The sequence below is a fragment of the Cutaneotrichosporon oleaginosum genome (genome assembly GCF_008065305.1).
Source record: "Cutaneotrichosporon oleaginosum strain ATCC 20508 chromosome Unknown ATCC20508_contig02, whole genome shotgun sequence".
NCBI lineage: Eukaryota > Fungi > Basidiomycota > Tremellomycetes > Trichosporonales > Trichosporonaceae > Cutaneotrichosporon > Cutaneotrichosporon oleaginosum.
Window position 1 is genome coordinate 3,546,451 of NW_027072171.1, and position 17,034 is coordinate 3,563,484.

The 17,034-nt window shown below is 59.3% G+C and overlaps 6 protein-coding genes across 6 annotated transcripts; 4 read left to right on the forward strand and 2 right to left on the reverse strand.

Annotated features, from left to right (window-relative positions):
* Positions 1 to 148: 148 nt before the first annotated feature.
* Positions 149 to 928, reverse strand: COLE_03083 (uncharacterized protein; the record flags this gene model as incomplete). The annotated part of the gene is made up of 3 exons (XM_018422722.2): positions 149 to 328; positions 593 to 670; positions 908 to 928. 3 exons carry the CDS (start codon positions 926 to 928, stop codon positions 149 to 151), a joined length of 279 nt encoding a protein of 92 aa, XP_018280152.1.
* A 2,338-nt stretch (positions 929 to 3,266) lies between these two features.
* Positions 3,267 to 5,396, forward strand: COLE_03084 (uncharacterized protein; the record flags this gene model as incomplete). The annotated part of the gene is made up of 4 exons (XM_018422721.2): positions 3,267 to 4,013; positions 4,365 to 4,463; positions 4,557 to 4,679; positions 4,740 to 5,396. The coding sequence occupies 4 exons, from the start codon at positions 3,267 to 3,269 to the stop codon at positions 5,394 to 5,396; spliced, it is 1,626 nt and encodes a 541-aa protein (XP_018280151.2).
* Positions 5,397 to 5,891: 495 nt separating this feature from the next.
* COLE_03085 (uncharacterized protein) lies at positions 5,892 to 6,676 on the forward strand (the record flags this gene model as incomplete). Its single annotated transcript, XM_018427196.2, has 2 exons — positions 5,892 to 5,955; positions 6,096 to 6,676. The coding sequence occupies 2 exons, from the start codon at positions 5,892 to 5,894 to the stop codon at positions 6,674 to 6,676; spliced, it is 645 nt and encodes a 214-aa protein (XP_018280150.1).
* A 1,383-nt stretch (positions 6,677 to 8,059) lies between these two features.
* COLE_03086 (uncharacterized protein) lies at positions 8,060 to 8,587 on the forward strand (the record flags this gene model as incomplete). Its single annotated transcript, XM_018427195.2, has 1 exon — positions 8,060 to 8,587. The coding sequence occupies one exon, from the start codon at positions 8,060 to 8,062 to the stop codon at positions 8,585 to 8,587; it is 528 nt and encodes a 175-aa protein (XP_018280149.1).
* A 4,373-nt stretch (positions 8,588 to 12,960) lies between these two features.
* On the reverse strand, positions 12,961 to 13,920 carry COLE_03087 (uncharacterized protein; the record flags this gene model as incomplete). Its single annotated transcript, XM_018420769.2, has 6 exons — positions 12,961 to 13,081; positions 13,117 to 13,305; positions 13,355 to 13,527; positions 13,562 to 13,707; positions 13,743 to 13,768; positions 13,802 to 13,920. The coding sequence occupies 6 exons, from the start codon at positions 13,918 to 13,920 to the stop codon at positions 12,961 to 12,963; spliced, it is 774 nt and encodes a 257-aa protein (XP_018280148.2).
* A 365-nt stretch (positions 13,921 to 14,285) lies between these two features.
* Positions 14,286 to 16,685, forward strand: COLE_03088 (uncharacterized protein; the record flags this gene model as incomplete). Its single annotated transcript, XM_018426555.2, has 7 exons — positions 14,286 to 14,345; positions 14,394 to 14,423; positions 14,505 to 14,593; positions 14,632 to 15,333; positions 15,368 to 15,664; positions 15,699 to 16,316; positions 16,349 to 16,685. 7 exons carry the CDS (start codon positions 14,286 to 14,288, stop codon positions 16,683 to 16,685), a joined length of 2,133 nt encoding a protein of 710 aa, XP_018280147.1.
* Between the last annotated feature and the right edge of the window lie 349 nt (positions 16,686 to 17,034).

The following is a 17,034-nucleotide window of genomic DNA, read 5'->3' on the forward strand; positions in this document are numbered from 1 at the left end:
TGTCAAGTTGATGTGCAGATGCAGCGTCGGTGAACGGTGACGAGGTACTGCCGGGTGCGCCGGCACTGCGGTTCTGCATGAGAGCAGAGTGCACGGGCTGATCATACAATGGCCGCCGCATCCACCGCTCGAGCAGGTGTGATGGGGCTTATCGCCGACCAAAGGCCTGGGAGTAGTCGAAGCGCTCAACGCGGTCCGTCATGTCGCGGTTGAAAAGGCTGCGCCCGTCGCGCTCCTTGACGCGGTCGTCCTTGAGCATGCGGTTGTCGACACGCGCATCTTCGCCCTCGACGCCGATCATCGCCTTGGGCTCCTTGGCTTCAACGACCTACTGTCAGAGCTGTGCGCTGTGGCCGCGGGTGCGCTGTGGCCGCGGGTGCGCTGTGGCCGCGGGAAAGGGGGCGCCAAATCACCCCACGCTGAGGCACGTCTTGAGCCTCTCGAGGTTCCAGCACCCTCTCATTGCCTCATTGCCGGCTTCATCTGTTGCGCAGCCTGCCTGAGTAGACGTCGGTCATAGCGCCAACACCTTTCTCCTGTAATATGTGCCCGAGGGCGCCCTCGCGTCGCCGCTGGGCGCAAGGATACTCACAAAGTGATTGTCGCAGTGCGGGCAGTATTCGTCAGACTCCTCCATCTCGCGCGCGTCCTTCCGGAACGCCTTCTTGCACTAGGAGTCAGCATTTTCTATACTGGCCGAGCGAGTGGCGGTTCGTTGCAGACGGGGCAAGCTTGGAAGTCGCACACACAGCACGCCGGGGAAGCATCGTGACCTCAGGCGGTTGCGCGCCTGGGGTGATATTCGCTGGCAGTGCTCTCCTCGAGGGTCACAGTGTCGAGCGACATGCACAGCTCCGGTCTCTTCTGACGTGCACCACAACGCGAAATCGGAGGCAGTTCCACCCACCTTTTTGCAGAGGAAGGTCATCTCGAACGTCTTGCGCAGCTGGTGATCTTCCCTCTCCGCGTGGCATTCTGGGCACTACGGTCAGCTTATCAGCTTCTCGCGCATGAAGGTGGCGCCACATGTGAGCAGACGCGGTGCAGTATGCGGACGACCTGCCATGCAGCGGCCCCACTGCAATGTGGTGCCCATCAATCAGCAGGCGCCCATCAATCAGCAGCCATGCCAGTGAAGCAAAGTGTCATCGCCGGTCGACGACAGCAGTCCTCTCCTCGATGTCCAGACGCGTGGACGTAGCATGAGCGGGAAGGGACGAGGAGGTGTCGCTTGCACGCAACCAGGATGCGCAGGGTGGTCTCCTTCTCGCTTTGGTCGCCTCCCTGCTTGGTGACAGCTGAGGACGCTCCGATGCATCGCAGTGGCGACGGTGTGGCGAGAGGGCGAGGACACCCTCGCCTGCCAACGGCCCACGCGAGGATGCGCACTCGATCGCACACCACTCTTGCGTTGCGGTACCCTCTTTCTGTGGCCCTCGACTAGCGCGCACTTTCGCCGACACCACTTAATGCGAGGCGGCCACCACCCTCCGCCCTGGACAACTCCTCGCACATGCCTTCTCCTCGCACCAACAGCAAGGAAGGTGAGGGGAAGCATTCACCGTTCGGCGTATCTTCATGAAGATCGAGTGGATCTCATTAGTCCACCGCCTCGTACGCAGCGGCGTCGGCGAGTGGTGCACACCATAATTTGTGCACCACAAGATGACTGCAGTGGCGCTCCGCCGAGCACCCCACCTTCTTCTTCTTCTGCCCACCCTGGGGTCCGAATCCCGTTACAGTCCAAACTCACGTCAAACCATTTCTGGCAGCATGGGGCACGGATTGCCACTTGGGCGTTGAGCACGTGTTTGCTATTGCGTCAGATGGTTGTCTTTGGAGAAAGTTAATTGCCACCCACCACATTGTCAGTGAGTGTGGGGAAGGTGACCGGGGTTGACTGGACTGGACTCTGCTCGGACTCGGAAACTTTGGAGGCGCGGTTTGCCCAGATTACGGAGTGGAGGGACTGGAGAATGAATCAATGCCAGGCTCTTGAATGTTTAATGTGGGCAGCGTGCAGCGTGGACGGCGACCAAGTGGAGGAGATAAGGCTGGAAGCGGATGTCGAGTGGCGACTTTGTTTTTGGTCCGACGCGGAGGACGAGAGAGATGAGGATGGAGTGATGGAGCAATCCCTGTTGGCTCAATTGGCTGCTTGGACGCGACACGCGGCGCGCGCGGACGCCAGTGGGCCAGTGGCCAGTGGCGTGTGAATTGTGATTGGAGGCTTGGGAGGGGCCCATAAACGCCGTGAGTGCCGCTGGGATTCCGGTGATGATGTAACGGCACGTGGAGGTTAGGGTCATCAAAGACCGGTTGAAAGATCTGGGCAGGGGAAGAAAAAGAGAGAGGTGTCGTCATAGTTGGGTCGTGTGGGCGGCAGATGTCGGCAGGACCCTGGCCATGCCGCCGCCTCGCCGAGACGCCGCGAAGCGCGACAAAGGGCGAGTAGGCAGAGCTACTGTAGAGTGGTGCAAGCTGCAAGGGGGGCGTAGGGGGCGACGCACTTTTGGAGCATGTGAGGAAAAGAACGAGGTGGAAGACTTGAGGTACAGAGGCCTGAGGTGTTGCAATTTACTAAGAGAGAGGAGCTGGTAGCGTCTAGAGCAAGGCACGCAACCCTGTTTTGCCACCTGTACATATGGGCGTTGGATGCACAAATATGGGCGGCGCGCGTACAGTATGCAAGGGCTGGAGGCGGCGGAGAGAGCGCGAGCAGCTGACAGCCCCAGGCTCCGGGTTGCCGGAGTAAGCACGGGTAGGCTAGGTAGCTACAGAGGTAGGCTGGAAATTGGAAGCACTTTTGTGGTACCCTTTACCCCAGAAATCCGACGCCGCCAGGACGCCGCCCCTTAAACTTGACCTGATAAACCCACCCCCCGCATACACACACGCCCCCATTCTGCGTCCTGCGTCCAAGCGTTGTCACCACTGCAAATGTCAGGCTCGTCATTAACGGCCACCTAACCTCGTCCTCTTGCTCCTCCTTCTCCTCCTCTTGCTCCTCCTCCACCCTCTCCCCTCCTCCTCCTCCTCTCCATCCCACCTCGTCATGTCAATCTCAGCTATACATCAACTTGCAACTCCATCATATTATTCATCATCATCCCCAATTATCGTTCACATCTCATCCTCCCCCTCACCCTCCCCCTCCCCCTCTCCGTCCCCCTCCCCCTCCTCAACTATCATCCATCCCACATCCATCTTCAACATCACCAATCCCATCATCGCCCACTCACTCTAAACAAAGTCTTCCTTCCATCATGGAAGACCAAACCACCGCCCAATTCATCTCGGCACTAGCACATCTACAACCTTCTCATTCTCCCATCACCGCCGAAGAGCTCGCCACTCTCGACGGCTGGTCCCACGAACAACTCAAGCACGAAGTTATCCGTCTACGCAGAATGCTAGGCGGAGGTATCGGAAGTGTCCCAAACCATCACCAGGCACATATCCACCACCACAATCACCACGTCCCACATCCCAACAACATGGGTCCAGTCAACCCAGGTGTTGGTGTCGGCGTTGGGCCCAGCGTTGGGCAAATGGCACCTGTACCCCAGGACATGGGTTTGGATCGTATGGGGCAACAGCCAGAGCTTCTCCATCACCTTCCCGCCTACGGCTACGTGCATTCAATGTCCCCCGTGATGCAGCAACACACCCCAACCCAGTCACATTCTTCCCTCGCACACCACGTACGCAAGCGCTCCTTCACTGAGGCCTTGTCACCCGCCGCCGCCGCAGCAGCAGCAGCAGCAGCAGCAGCAGGCACTCCAACAGGTTCTACACGCGGAAAACGGTCATCGCGACACGATTCTGGAACCGGCAAGCGCGTTGAACGTGGGCGGCGTGTCGAGTTGCAACGCGCAATTCGAGCAAAAATGCGTTACATGATGGGCATCGGACTCGACGAAGATCTTCCTCCGCCCTCGGAAGGGGACGTTGGGACAGTCGGATGGGTTCCATCGTGGACAGCGGGCGTGGGCGACGCGCGCAATGCCGAGGTGAGTCGACCAGACAAGTGGTGCTTCCATGACGTTCGGGGGGAGGAGGGAGGACGGACGAGGCGCAACGTCACATATGGTGGCGCGGAAAGGCGCCTGTGGGCATGTGGGGCGCTGTGATTGGGAGGAATGTGGCAACGGGCACCACGGGCGCCAAGTGGTGCCGACAAGGGTCGTGATTAATTTGTGTGGCAACTATGCCACCAAGTGGGCGCCACCGCCGCAATGTTGGGGAGAACAAGTCGCCACTTTGTCCGGGGCATTTGTTACGGCGAGATCGATACACGGCCAGCCGGAACTCCCTTTTCCCCTTGATCCTCCCCCTGATAGCAAGCTTGCTAACATTGACAGTGGCTCGACCGCGTCGTTTCCGTGTTCATCAATGAGGCTACCAATTTCCATCAGTGGACCAAGGTACCTCCCGAGGACCTCGAGACCGAGACTGTAAAGGTACGTGTTGTGTGATCTATTGGGATTACGGTATTGTCTGGTGATGACAATACTGGCACCCTGTTCACATCAAAGAACTGTACTAACATCCAGGCGGCGGCTCGCACGGCCTTCCAGAATTTTGCTAAGCGATACTTGGCCGAGATTGATCCCAAGCAGGCCAAGAAGCAACAGAAATATGTCAAGAATAGGAGGCGTTGGGCCCGCAAGGACCTGGTAAGTGCAGCTCCACGGCAACCTAGCGCATTATCGAATCCTTTCAACTGACGACAACAGAAGCAAAAACGACGTGCCAAAGCAGCTCAGGATCCCTCGTTCATGGATATCCACCTTCCCCCGTCGGCCCTACACATCGATTATATGTCGAGCGAGTACTCGAGCCCGGGTGAGGAGATGGACGACGAGGACGGTCTCGATGGCCAGCGCAAGGGGTACTGGATGGAGATGCTGCAGGCTCGGTCACCCGAGGGCGCCAGCAACAGGAGTGGAAAGGGAGGGTGGGCGGAAGGCGTGAGCGAGAAAGTCCTAGAGGTGCGCTCGCCGACATGGCGTTCGGACCGCCTAGCTCAAATCTATCGCCGACTAGACACCATTTCTTCGGCGCAGGCTGCGATGCGCGCGACACCAGCAGCGCTGCAGTCGTCGACGGGCAAGGCTGGGACTGGCACCCGGCTGGGTCACGTCGCGCCTTCTCATCAGCGCTTCACCATGCCGAGCGAGTTGAAACGCCGGGGCCACGCTCCTCGCGACCCAGGAGAGCCCTGGATGTGGGCAAGTGGCCAGGTGGGTCACTGGCCCGAGCATGGCAAGGACGGCTACAACGGGCGGACGCACGACGCTATGTCGGCGGCTGTCCGCGCCGTCCAGCGTGGAGATGGTATGGACCCCAACAGCGTTGAGGCGATAGTTGAGGGCTGGGGGGATGTTTCATAGATGTGATAGAAGGCTGTGTCTGATTGCAGCCGCCGTGCATGTCTGAAATACTAGAGTTCGTGTGATGCATGTATTCCTGTGCAGGTTGCTCGTTCTCCGTGCTTCATTCACTCTTAATTGGCGGTGAGTCAACGGAAGAAATGAAGCGGGTGGGTGACCCACAACACAACAACTGATGGCGATCTGGTGGCTGGTCGCCGGCGCACGGCAGGCGGCAGGGTGCATCGTCCGTCGCTTGCATCGTTTGCCAGAGTAAAGACTTGGCAGTGACGGAATGCGACAATGCCACTTTGTCGTTGCTCGTAGAGTGAGACTGACAGGGCCCCCAGATTCCAGTATGTCTTGGGAACAAAACAAACGGCATATGTCAGCCTCTAACAGATCTCCGTCTCCGACACGTATGCTTCATGTCCACTCCTCCTCAACATCAACATCCCTTCTCCATACCTCGTTGCGCACCAACAACGATTTCAAGGATGGCGGTTGGCACAATGCATGTGTTGTGCCTCACCGCCACTGCCACAAAGTCGCTGGCCTCAGCGGGACCTCGGACCGAAAGGTAAGCTTGTTTGGCTCTTGTTCGGCTCCTCCTTATTCGCTTCCGCTTCCCGGACTTTCCGTCCACCCAGCAGTGTCGTCCCCTCCGAGCCCGCAACCGCTGCTTTCATGTGGCACGAATCCTCGCTAAATGAGCGACAGTGGCGGCGCGGCGTACGCAGGGCAAATGGACGCCGTGGCGCTGGCTCGCCTGGAGGACCGTGCGTTGGGTTCGGGCGATGCGTGCGGACGATAATCCCGCACTCGGCTGCGACTGTGCTCGGACGCCTCCCCCTCCGACCGCTCCTGCCTCCGTCCGCTTCTCACGGAGACGAGCCTGGATCCAGACTCGAGCCTCGAGCCTCCGCCTGCGCCTTTCGAGCTTGTTCGTTGTTCGGTTCAGCACCTGTTCGAGCATCCCTGGGGGTGTTAGGCTCAGGTCGGGGGGCAGTCGCGCCAGTGCGGACGGCCAAGACGCGCGGCCGGGGAGACCGTCGGCGAGCAGATGTTCGGCGGTGTGCATAGAGTGGACGGTGCTGTCAGGGATGGCCCGAGGTATCTCCGCCGAGTGTGGACGACAGAAGGACCGTCGGGATCGCGGAGGTCGCCAGCGGCGGAATGTGTTCCGCTGCTTAATCATTACACGTCAGCTGGCGCCAGGTGCGCGGCACATGGGCAGGACATGCAGGATACACGCAGGAAGAGTGCAGGACTCGCGAGAACGAGCCAAGCCGCGGCGCTGACGACCTGGTTGGCCTGCGGCCTGGTTGCAACAAGCGACAGGGGACTGCGGTATGTGGTGCCGGTGTTGTGGGCGTGGCGTGCTATCCCTGCGCGGCCCTTGAGGCCTTTCCGGCGACCACTGATCAAGACGCCTGTTGCTGACGACGCAGCCCACCAGGTCCCAGCCCTGCGCACCGGCGGAAAGAGCTCAGTGTCCATCGCCATCGCAATGCATTGCGATGGTCGCGAGTAGTCAGCCGGCGCCCGGCACGACGCCGCTAGCGAGGCCGGCATCGACCCGGCATCCCCCTCCCTGACGCCTCCGCTCGCTTGCGTCGGGTGATAGCTGCAACCGCGCCCTGGATTCCAGGCTCTTTCGCAGCTCACGTCGAGGTCGAGCGGCTCGAGCGAGACGCTCCGACATCGGAAGATGGCGGGCAGGCTGGTCGAGGGTGAGCTTGCAGTGACCTTGCCGTGACTTGCAAGGATGCGTCCTGCGTCCTGTGTCCTTGCATCCGTGTGTCGAGCCCAGAAGTGCAGCCTGAACCCGGTCTGAGGCCATCCCGGAAGTGTCGAGTGAGGCCCTCGCTAACCTCGCTCACGCGCTCGCAGGCGCCCACTGCACCTCCCTTCGAGTACACCAGGTGTAGCATCCGTCCATCCTTTCCTCCCGACAGGGTGTTCCAACGCGCATACGGCAATACAACGGAGGCCTGGCTTGCGGCAACACTCCGGCTCTTGCGCGGTTTTTATTGAGACCCGTTGTGACAGGTCGGAGACGAGCAAAGGGGGTAGCCGTCAGGAAAGGAACTGATTCAACGGTGATTCTGCTTGCAATCTGTTTGGTTCCCGTTGGCGTGGATGGCAATTGCAGACAATTAACGACAGGTCTGCGGTGGCAGGACTAGACAATTTACTCTCCTGATCTCCTCTGAGGTGTCGGCGCGCTTCAAGACGTTGGTCGCGGTCTCCGCCCAAGGGTCGAGCCCTCCTCACTGCGGAGTCTTCAGAAGGCCAAGCCTTGGCCGGCACTAACTGACTCGCCCGACATTGGTGCAGCTCTCGCATGTGAAGCTCCGGGCCGTGTTTGCCCCTATCACCACCGAGGCTCCGCCCGACCCTCCGGACAGTGGGTCGAGTCCCCGTGATGAACATGGGGAGAGCTTTGAAGAAGCGGTGAAAGCGCCCATGCAATAGACATCCGGGAATGAAACGCTCTTATCTAAGGGCCCCGCTCAACGTGCGCTCACCGGAGAGCGCTAATCTGGGCGGAGCCTGCAAGTCACGGGCCTCCCGGACACTGTGAAATGCCGCGCGTATAACGTAAGTGCTGCGTCGTTGGAACGATGACGGCTGATTGTGTACCGCCGAGATGAGCTCCACTACGCTTGAACGCTTGGTCGATGTTCGAACTGATCAACTTTCACCCGCTGACTTCTTACTCCCTTATCAGACCCCGTCGGCATCCAGAGCAAGCTCCTCGCCTTGCCACGGGCCGCGAGCCCTCTAACCGGGTGTTGGACTCGAACCAACGTCACCTCCCCCCCGTCGCTTCACGCCGCCTGCTCTCTGATGGAGATTATCGAGTGCCTCACAAACGCAATCTGCACGGACGTTGGGAGCGCAGGGATGTGTCAGGCTCACCTGATACAACGATTATTTCCCGAGCTTCTGCGGCGCGCGTCTTGATTTTATTCACCGGGCCTCACACGCATCGGTTTCCGCCGGCCCCGAGTCACTCATTCCGATGGCGGCATGGCGGAGGCATGTCAACCCGAGTGCACGCGCTAGAGCTCCACACCCAGATTTCACAGTTCAGCAGAGCAGCAGCTCACACGCCGCTCCGCGGCACTCGCTGGCATTCCGCGCTCCGCCTGCGCCGATGGAAGCGAATGCTCTCCGTCCATCTCTCCGTCCGCCTCAGATCATAAGACAGTCACCGTCCTTGCTTCGTGTGCAGCTGCGAGTCCCGGAATGCAGCAGGCGTGCAACCCCGACGACCGATACCCGCATACCGCCCATTTGGCATAACACGAGATGGGCAACACGGGTGTGACGTCAATCTGGTGTATCTGCCGTCACGTGCTCGGCATCTGGTCCGACTCCAACGACGTCCGTCTTCCTCTGCAGATGCTTCTCCTCGGTCCTCGGCTCAAACGCAATGGCACGTGCTTGGCGCCAGATTAGCCGGGGACTGCGCAGTCGTCATGATGCATGTTGCAGCAGCCTCGAACATAGCGCTTCCCTCGCAGCTCATTCGGCCGCATAACCCGTACGCAAGCTCGGATATCGCGCGTCTACACCACTCGTGCCGCGGTACCCACAGAAACTTTGTCCACACACGTGCCGGAAGTTCCGCGACGCGTCATAGACGTCGGTGCCAAGACCGGGGCATGCCAAATCAGAGTGCCTGCCCGCCTCGTACGTTCCTCGATAAACAATCCCTGTCTGCAAGTGCCGAGCGAAATCACGGGCGGCAATCCGGCAGCTGCCGGCAGAGCCGGTCTTGAGCTCACGTGGCTTCCGATGTGATTCCGGTCACGCTGTGGTGCTCGTATTCATCTGCGAAGAAATTCGTGGTCCAGTGCATCGCCCCAACGCGTGCGTGCTCGAGCTCACTGCCCTTCTCCCTCTTCCAGGGCAGAGAGCGGTCACAGATCGGCAAGGTGCACTGGATTCAACTAGGGAACCAGGGGTGCTTCAAAGGCGCCAAGTGGCGGCCGGTGGGAAGAGGGAATGGAAGTGGCGGAAGAAGTGGCAACGTCGGCCTGACATAGAACAAACTGCCTAGAGCTTGCAGCAGCAACCAATTCAACGGCCGCTAGGGGGAAGAACCCGGCAGTAGACGGCAGCGGCACGATAAGGCATACAGACCGGCGGTGCCGGCGGACGTGGTTCGGCAGCTCCGCTGGCCTAAGGCGTAGGGCGTGCGGTGCGGTAGCGTCTTCCCCCCCCCCCCCCCCCTCTCCCCCCGCCAAGTATAGCCCCTGAGAGGTGAGGAAGAACGGGTGGCGTGGCCAGACACGCCAGAGCCAGTCTAGACTCGTGAGCTGACTCACAGTCGTCCTCGTCACAGAAATGTTTCAGGCATCGTCTGCCTAACCACACTATCTAGGACACAACGCATTGATACAAATTAGAGGCATTTTCTCGGCCCTCACATACATCCTGACGCACGCCGGCGACCTCTGATATCTCCCTTGTCTAGACGCTTTCTAAAGGACGCACGGTCTACGAATGTTTACAAGTTTATCGGACGCGAACCACGCGCCGCAACTGAGCCTGATATATACCAAAGGGCTGTTTGGTTCGAAATCGACGACGAGTGTACGAGGCTGACAGCCCCGGGCCCTGCCCACCTCAGCTAAATCAAGGCGGACCGGGTGTGGGCATTAAGAGGAGGAGCGAGCTATGGAGCGCGCCACTCGCTCGGCTCCTCAGGATTTATCGGCGACATGTAGGTCTGTGGGGGCTTCTGGTGCCTGGAATTGTTTGAGTGCTGCTATGTTGTTCGCGCCCGACGAGCTCGAGTATCTCGCCCGGGCCCCACTCTGAATGCCAGGCGAGAAGCATCGTTGCGCGTGCGACCCAACGGGCTGGAGCCAGGGAGCGACGCCGTCAGCCTCACCAGCAGAGCCACAAGAGTGCAGAGCTTTTTCGCGCCCATTGTGCTCTTCCTCCCTCTGTCCTCCTCCTTTCGCCTCCTCTTGCCTCCTTCGATGGGCGTTTGCTCCACAATGAAGGGAGCGTGGAGCTCGTTCTCCTGACTACATCAGCGTTGTGGCGTGCAGTTGTACGCCACCAGAATTGTGGCGACGAAGTGGCACGACAAGCTCATCGGGAACGCCACAATTATGTACTCTGTGCCGCGCAAGTCGGCGGTCTAGCGGTCGCCACACTCCCCCTACCCTGTCCTCGAATTGCTTCTTTTTATGGAGCCTTCCAAGGAGTTGGGAAATGCGACGACAAGTAGACGAGCAGAGCGGCAAGCTGATGATGTTGGACGCCGCACCAGGTTGTAGTAGGGCGCAGAGTTCCCCAGTTGAGGAGCGTGGATTGTTCTTTCCGCACTGCCACAACCGCTTACGACGGGCGACCCGCGTGCCTCACTGAGCTCGCAGCATTTGGCCCGCTTCACGTCTAATTGGTCCGGAGAAGTATGCCCTAACCCCGGCCGCCCACCTCCAATCCTACGCACGAGTCGGCGGAACTGAGTCGGCGCGCCCCACGACAAGTCAGCCTGACAAGTGTGGCAGATGGCTGGAATGAGCATTCCATAACATTGGAGATGACGCGATACTCCGACCTGCCACGAGATACGTAGTCCCCTCCTAGAATTATCGCGGGGAGAGGCGACTGATTTTGTCAAAAGTATTGAGCGACGTGTCCGATTCATCATCAACGTGCTCGCTTGCCGCACCCTTTCGCTAGTCGACACCACGACCAATAATACTCTCCACCATTGGAACAGCTCTGCCCGCCAACCGCGCAATTTTTGGCTCAACAGACTGATGATTGGAGTTTCCACTGAAGGGATCTCTTATGAACATTCTCGCTAAATTGGACCGCAGCGAAACGCTCACACGCTCCTCGACCACCTCAATCCGCTGAGCTACCCCTTCGTCCACTCGCGTGCACTTACCCCGTAGAAGGTCATTATCTATCAGTGACGCAGCAAAGAGGTGCGTATTGCAGCATCGATTGGAATCAGGTCACTCGCCAGGGTGGTCGACACGCACGTTGTGAGCACTGATTGACTCACGCCAATTGCACTACGCCATCTGATGGGTGCGAGTTGTTTCGTGTCCCCTCTTCCCTCCAACTCCTCTCCCAGTGATGGAGAGCTGCGTTGGCACTTCAGAATCCTCAACTTGAAGCCCCGGGGCGGCCTCCTGTCCCCCCTCGAACAGTTGGGGCGTATCCGACATGTGTCTCCCACCGCAGCGTGTTCCCTTCTCTGTGGGCATCACTGCTGTTAACAGTGATCATAAAATGTTGCCGTGTGCATGTCCAATGGCTACGAGCGCGCTCAACTGTCCAAAGCTTCAACATCTGCCAAGTTCAGTCCGCGGGCTCCAATTGGGCAGCGCTCAAAGGCATAGACCCGACATGAATGCCTGACAGATACGCTAGCACACTAGCGTGTAGTGTCTGAGAGCTCTGACACGCATTTCACATCTAGCACCTCAGGACTGATCAGGCGTAGGCCTGATGTCCCCATCGACCAACCTCTGCTCCACTGATCAAGCGTAGGCCTGATGTCCCCATCGACCAACCTCTGCTCCAGACTCCGCCAACGCACCGCGACCGGCCTCCAAGCAACAGATCTTCACATCTGCGCAGAAGCGCCGAGCGTCGGAGACGGGTGACTGGCCGGCTTTCGATAGCATGCTACGCCTGGCCAGGTGCAGCTCTTTCAACGAAATCGTGAATCGACGGTGTTTTGTGTTTGGATCTATTTTGATCTGCAGGGGTTGCCCTTGAAGACGCGACCCGAGTAAGTCCGCTACCCACCTTCGACGAGTGGAGGCCTACAAGGGCGCGCTGACCTCCTCGTACGCAAAGGACCTGACAAAGGGCAGGGAAAACCCCTTTCTTGAGGAAGTTCGAGATTTCCATCGTTCACACCTGTCCTTGATGCCCAGCTAGAATCGCACCGCCGGGGGTCCACGTCAGGCCTACTGCTTTCGAAAGGACATGCGCGAGCACCGCGATGCCAGCGGTGCTCTGAGGTGGAGAGTGGAGGACTTCAAAAACGACGGGCCGAGGGAATTCATGGCAGTTTCGCTCCTGCATTGATGTCTTGTCGACGAGCCTTCATGTGCCTAAGGTGGCCTGTCGTCCGCCAAGTGCAGAAAGTGTAGACAATGGCTGTCGTCGCGTTACTCCTCCTGTTTGGACAGGTGTGGTATTGTCAGCTGCAGACTGCCGACTACCGTGGGGTATCTTGGCCCCGTCAAGCGCTTAGAATGCACATCGAGGCCAAGGCGGACCGGGGCACAGCATTAGGCAGCTCACCGAGTGTAGAATGGCTATGCGTATGCCGTGTACGGAGGGATTAGCATGCCACGTCGAAACACTCAGAGCGTACGGCTGGCATATTCGGCAGTTGTACAGCTGGACAGAGTGTCCTGTGTGCGCACAAAGACCGGCCATCCGCTGCATGGTGGGCCAAGTTGTGTTAGTGATCTGCTTCCACCTTCTGTACGCTCTTAAGTCTGCTGCCATGCCTATGCATGCTGGACTTCACAAATTAGGATGTCGAGACTGGTACCCACGTATAACCCCCGCTCCCCCACTCGGTCTACGCCGTGACCACCGGCGACGCTTCAACAGGCACGTGTGGTGGCCGCAGAGGCGGTACAGTGTCCTGCACCACGACCGTGGGCGTGATAAGGTTCGCCTGTAGTGTTCTAGCGTTGAGCCTGGTGGTTAGTCACGCCTCGAGGCAACAACGCACTGATCCGAGCCCTCGGCGCGACGCTTTGCTGCCTCAAGAGTGGCCTCGACGCCGTCATTCAGGTGCCTCCTGATAAGGCGTTGGCGCGCTTCGTCCACGGGCGTGTCGACCCACACTTTCTCGTCGTAACGGTGCGCAGCAGTCGACCACGGCGGGATGTTCAACAGTGAGTGTAGCCCCTCAATCACCCTGGGATCAGCAATGAACATGGATGCAGCGGTGACGAGCGGTGACTCACACGATACGGTGGTGGGGCGCAATCCATCCTCCCTCAGCGACGGGATCCTTATCCCGGTGCGAAAAGGAGGGGAACTGCAACGCGGGCTCGTCTAGCCTTCCAACAAACGCAGCATACGAGTCTCCGTCGAACGTAAAGTGCGCGCCGCGGCGCCGGAACAGCATCTCCGAGTTCTGATGTCAGACCTGCGGCACGCTCCTCACTCACCGGCATTGCGCGCAACTGTGCCTGCGAGTAGTGCCACCCATCGGTGCCCAACCCCATCGCTACCTCGCTCCCCGCGAGCGCATTGATCCGCTCTATGAGCGGATACGCGACGGTGCTCTTTCCTGAGCCTGGGATGCCGCCGATAGCTGGTGTCAGAACGCGCTCCACCACTATTCCGCACCAACAACAAATCTCCTTTCCGGGCGGCAGGCGTAAGCGAGCTCCCAAGCGTGGGCTTACCGAGCGGCAGAGCTAAGAATGCGTTTGGCGAGCGCGTCAATGTCCATTGTCATCATGGTTGTGAGCATTGTAAGATAAGACGATGGCAAGAAAGGAGGTGGGTGGAGTGCACGCGACATGATGTAGTCGCTTGTCGGTTCACCTCAGACCGCCCAGCGGGCTCTCCGCTCCGCCCACTGACCTGAGGTGGTGCGGGCCGTGTGTGCACGCCTTTGAACCTCTCCCTCGTCGCCCATCGAGTTGTTGTGAGCGCTCCATCGCGTCTCCGGATGCTCGTCGCGTCTCCCACACCAACAGTGGAAAGTCTTCGGAGAAGCACTGGCATATGGGGACTGGTTCGGTTGGAGGTATTTGGTGGAATTTGGTGGGGTACGAAATAGGGGGCGGCCCCAAAGATCCGCTAACTCGGAATGGGACATTGAGCAGGACTCCGCTCCGCCCACTCAACCTCGTTCCTCCATCAACATTTGTTGACGGCCCAACCATGAAAGACGAGGACAACAACAGTGGCAGCGAGCACGACCCTCCTCCCACTCGCATCTCTGTGGGTCCCCGCTCCTCCGCATCGAAAGCATCAGCTGACCATCCTCAGTGCGTCGAGTGCCGGAGGCTCAAGCGCAAGGTCAGTTCATCTGCTCAACGGCTGTCATCCGCAGCCGCTGCTACTCACCTCTCATGCTTTCCGCACGACGCTGACTATCAGTGTGACCGCCTGCAGCCGTGCAATCAATGCAAGCGGTACAGCAAGACATGTGTCTTCCCCGAGCCCGAGGTGCCGAGGCGCGGCAAGAAGTAGGCTTCCTCATGAGAGAACGGAGCGCTGAAACCAGGTACATAGCGGAAATGAGAGATCGGATGGCGCGGCTTGAGAGCCTCCTCGCCGAGCACGCGCCGCACCTCAACCTTGACGAGGCGGCCGGCAGCGACCCGGATGGGGACCGCAAGCGCAAGAGCCGACCGTCCTCGCCTGGCGACATCTACCGGCCACCCCCCTCGCTGCGCTCCCCAACTGGGCTGAAGCACACGCCCGGTTCAGCACACTCACACCACCCTGCCGTGTCACCTGCCTCATCACAGGGGCTGTTTGATCACGCGCCCCAGCCTGCCGCCGTCAACCTGCGCCCCCCACCATCTTTAACCGCCAACGTGCCCAATGGGCCGACGCCCGACGCGTACGAGCGCCAGCCAAGACATGCCAGCGGGTACGAGTGGTGCGAGCGCCATGCCAATAAGGGCCATGACGGCACCGCGAGTCTCAGCGTTGAGCCCGACAACCAAGGCTACCTTGGCTTCGCGAGCGGCGCCAGTCTCCTGCGCATCTTGCAGATCACGGCAGGCGGTGTCAGCCTCGCCAGTGTCGATGATGACGCGCCCGTTTCAGTTCCACCCCGCGACTGGATCCCAACACATCCCCAAGTCGTCGAGTGCATCGACGCCTACTTCCAGCATTACCACACGCAGTATCCCATCCTGCACGAGGCCACCTTCCGTGCCCAGTTCGCCGAGGTCATTCCCAAGCCCGATCCTTCACAGTGCGTAACTTTTGGGTGAATGACCTGACATAAGATGGGAACTCTTGCTCAACATTGTCATTGCCCTTGGCGCATTCTGCGCGGGCATGCCCATGTACTTTGTTGACTACTTCCTTGAGCGCGCCGACGCTGTAATCAATGTCAGCCACCTCGAGACGGGGTCGCTCGTCCTGGTTCAGGCTTTCACTCTGCTCTCCAACATCTCACAGAAGCGGAACAAGTCCAACTCGGGCAGCATATACTTGGGTATCGCTGTGCGCATGGCGATTGGGCTAGGCTTGCACCGCGAGCTGCCATTATGGAACATCAAACCCTTCGAGCGCGAAGTGCGGTGAGATCGCAAACTGTGCGAGAGCTGACCGTAGACGACGAGTTTGGTGGGTCCTGTTCATCTTCGATGCCGGGGCAAGCATCACCTTCGGCCGCCCGATTCTCCTGCCGTATGGCGAGGCAGATGTCAAAATGGTGCACAACGTCCAGGACAGGGACTTCACGCCTTCCTCACATCAAGTTCCGCCCGCGACGCGCGAGACGACGGTCTACTCATCTCTCATCTATCAGGCGTCTTTGGTGTTGAGCGGGAACCGATGCTACACTAGAGTCATTTCTACCCCTCCACCAGCCTCCAAGGACGTACTGGAACTCGATGCCGAGCTCCGCCACTCGTACTCCGGTGTGCCGGCGTGGATGAGCGCAGCAGCCACTGTCCAGATGTTCAGCGACACCCCGTGGCTGTACTTTTCGGCTCACAAGCTGTTCTGGAGGTACTGCAACCTGCGTATCATCATGGCGCGCCGCGCGTTCCTCGAACGTGCACTCAAGCGCCTACCGCTCAGCACGCGTGGGAGTCCGCCCGGGAATGAGCCGCAAGCCGACTACATTCTCTCGGACGTGTGTCTGTCGTGTGCAACGGACACGATCGACGACATCCATCGGTTTTTCCAGGACCGTGTGGCTAATACTCTCGAGAAGTGGTACGGGCTGTGAGTAACGCCCACGACGCCGCTGACGCTAGCCACTTCCTCTTCCAGGCAAGCTTTGTGCCCCTCATCGCACTCCATACGGACCCTGGCTCGCCCGACCACACAGCGTGGAGCGAGAGCATTCGCTTGGCCACTGTGACTCTCCGTCAGTTCGCGGGCGACCCGCTCGCCGATCGCTGCATGCGCATCCTTGACATTCTCGCCCCACCATCACAAGAAGCCGATGCAAACAACGAGGTCAGCTCGCTGTTTGAATTCTTCCAGACCAACCCCATGTGGGCCGACACCCCAGAGCTCGCAGGCGAGCTCATGCCTTTTGCCGACTTTAGCACACTCATGGCTTTCTTCCCGCCCACCCAGGGGCTATAATCATCTATGGCGTTGGACAATTAGTTTTCGCGTGCATATTTTGGGATTGTGCAGGGACGCGGAGGTGGCACTGATGTTCAAGGCCGAGTGGTAATGATACTTCACGTCACTTGTTTATTGACGCGTTCCTTGACGTGAGAAGCAGTGCTGAACGCAGATAGTTATCACACAAGACAATTGGGCCTCATACTTGGGCGCGTACGCTTCTCGGCATCCTCAAACCAGCGGCGCCGCGATGCGCCTTTGTTACTCAGGGCGAACTCATCGAAGAGCAGCAGGCCCTCTCCAAATGAAGCGGTTTATCTCATGCAGCTCATGCATCTGCGGCTACGGCGCACTGCTGCACCGC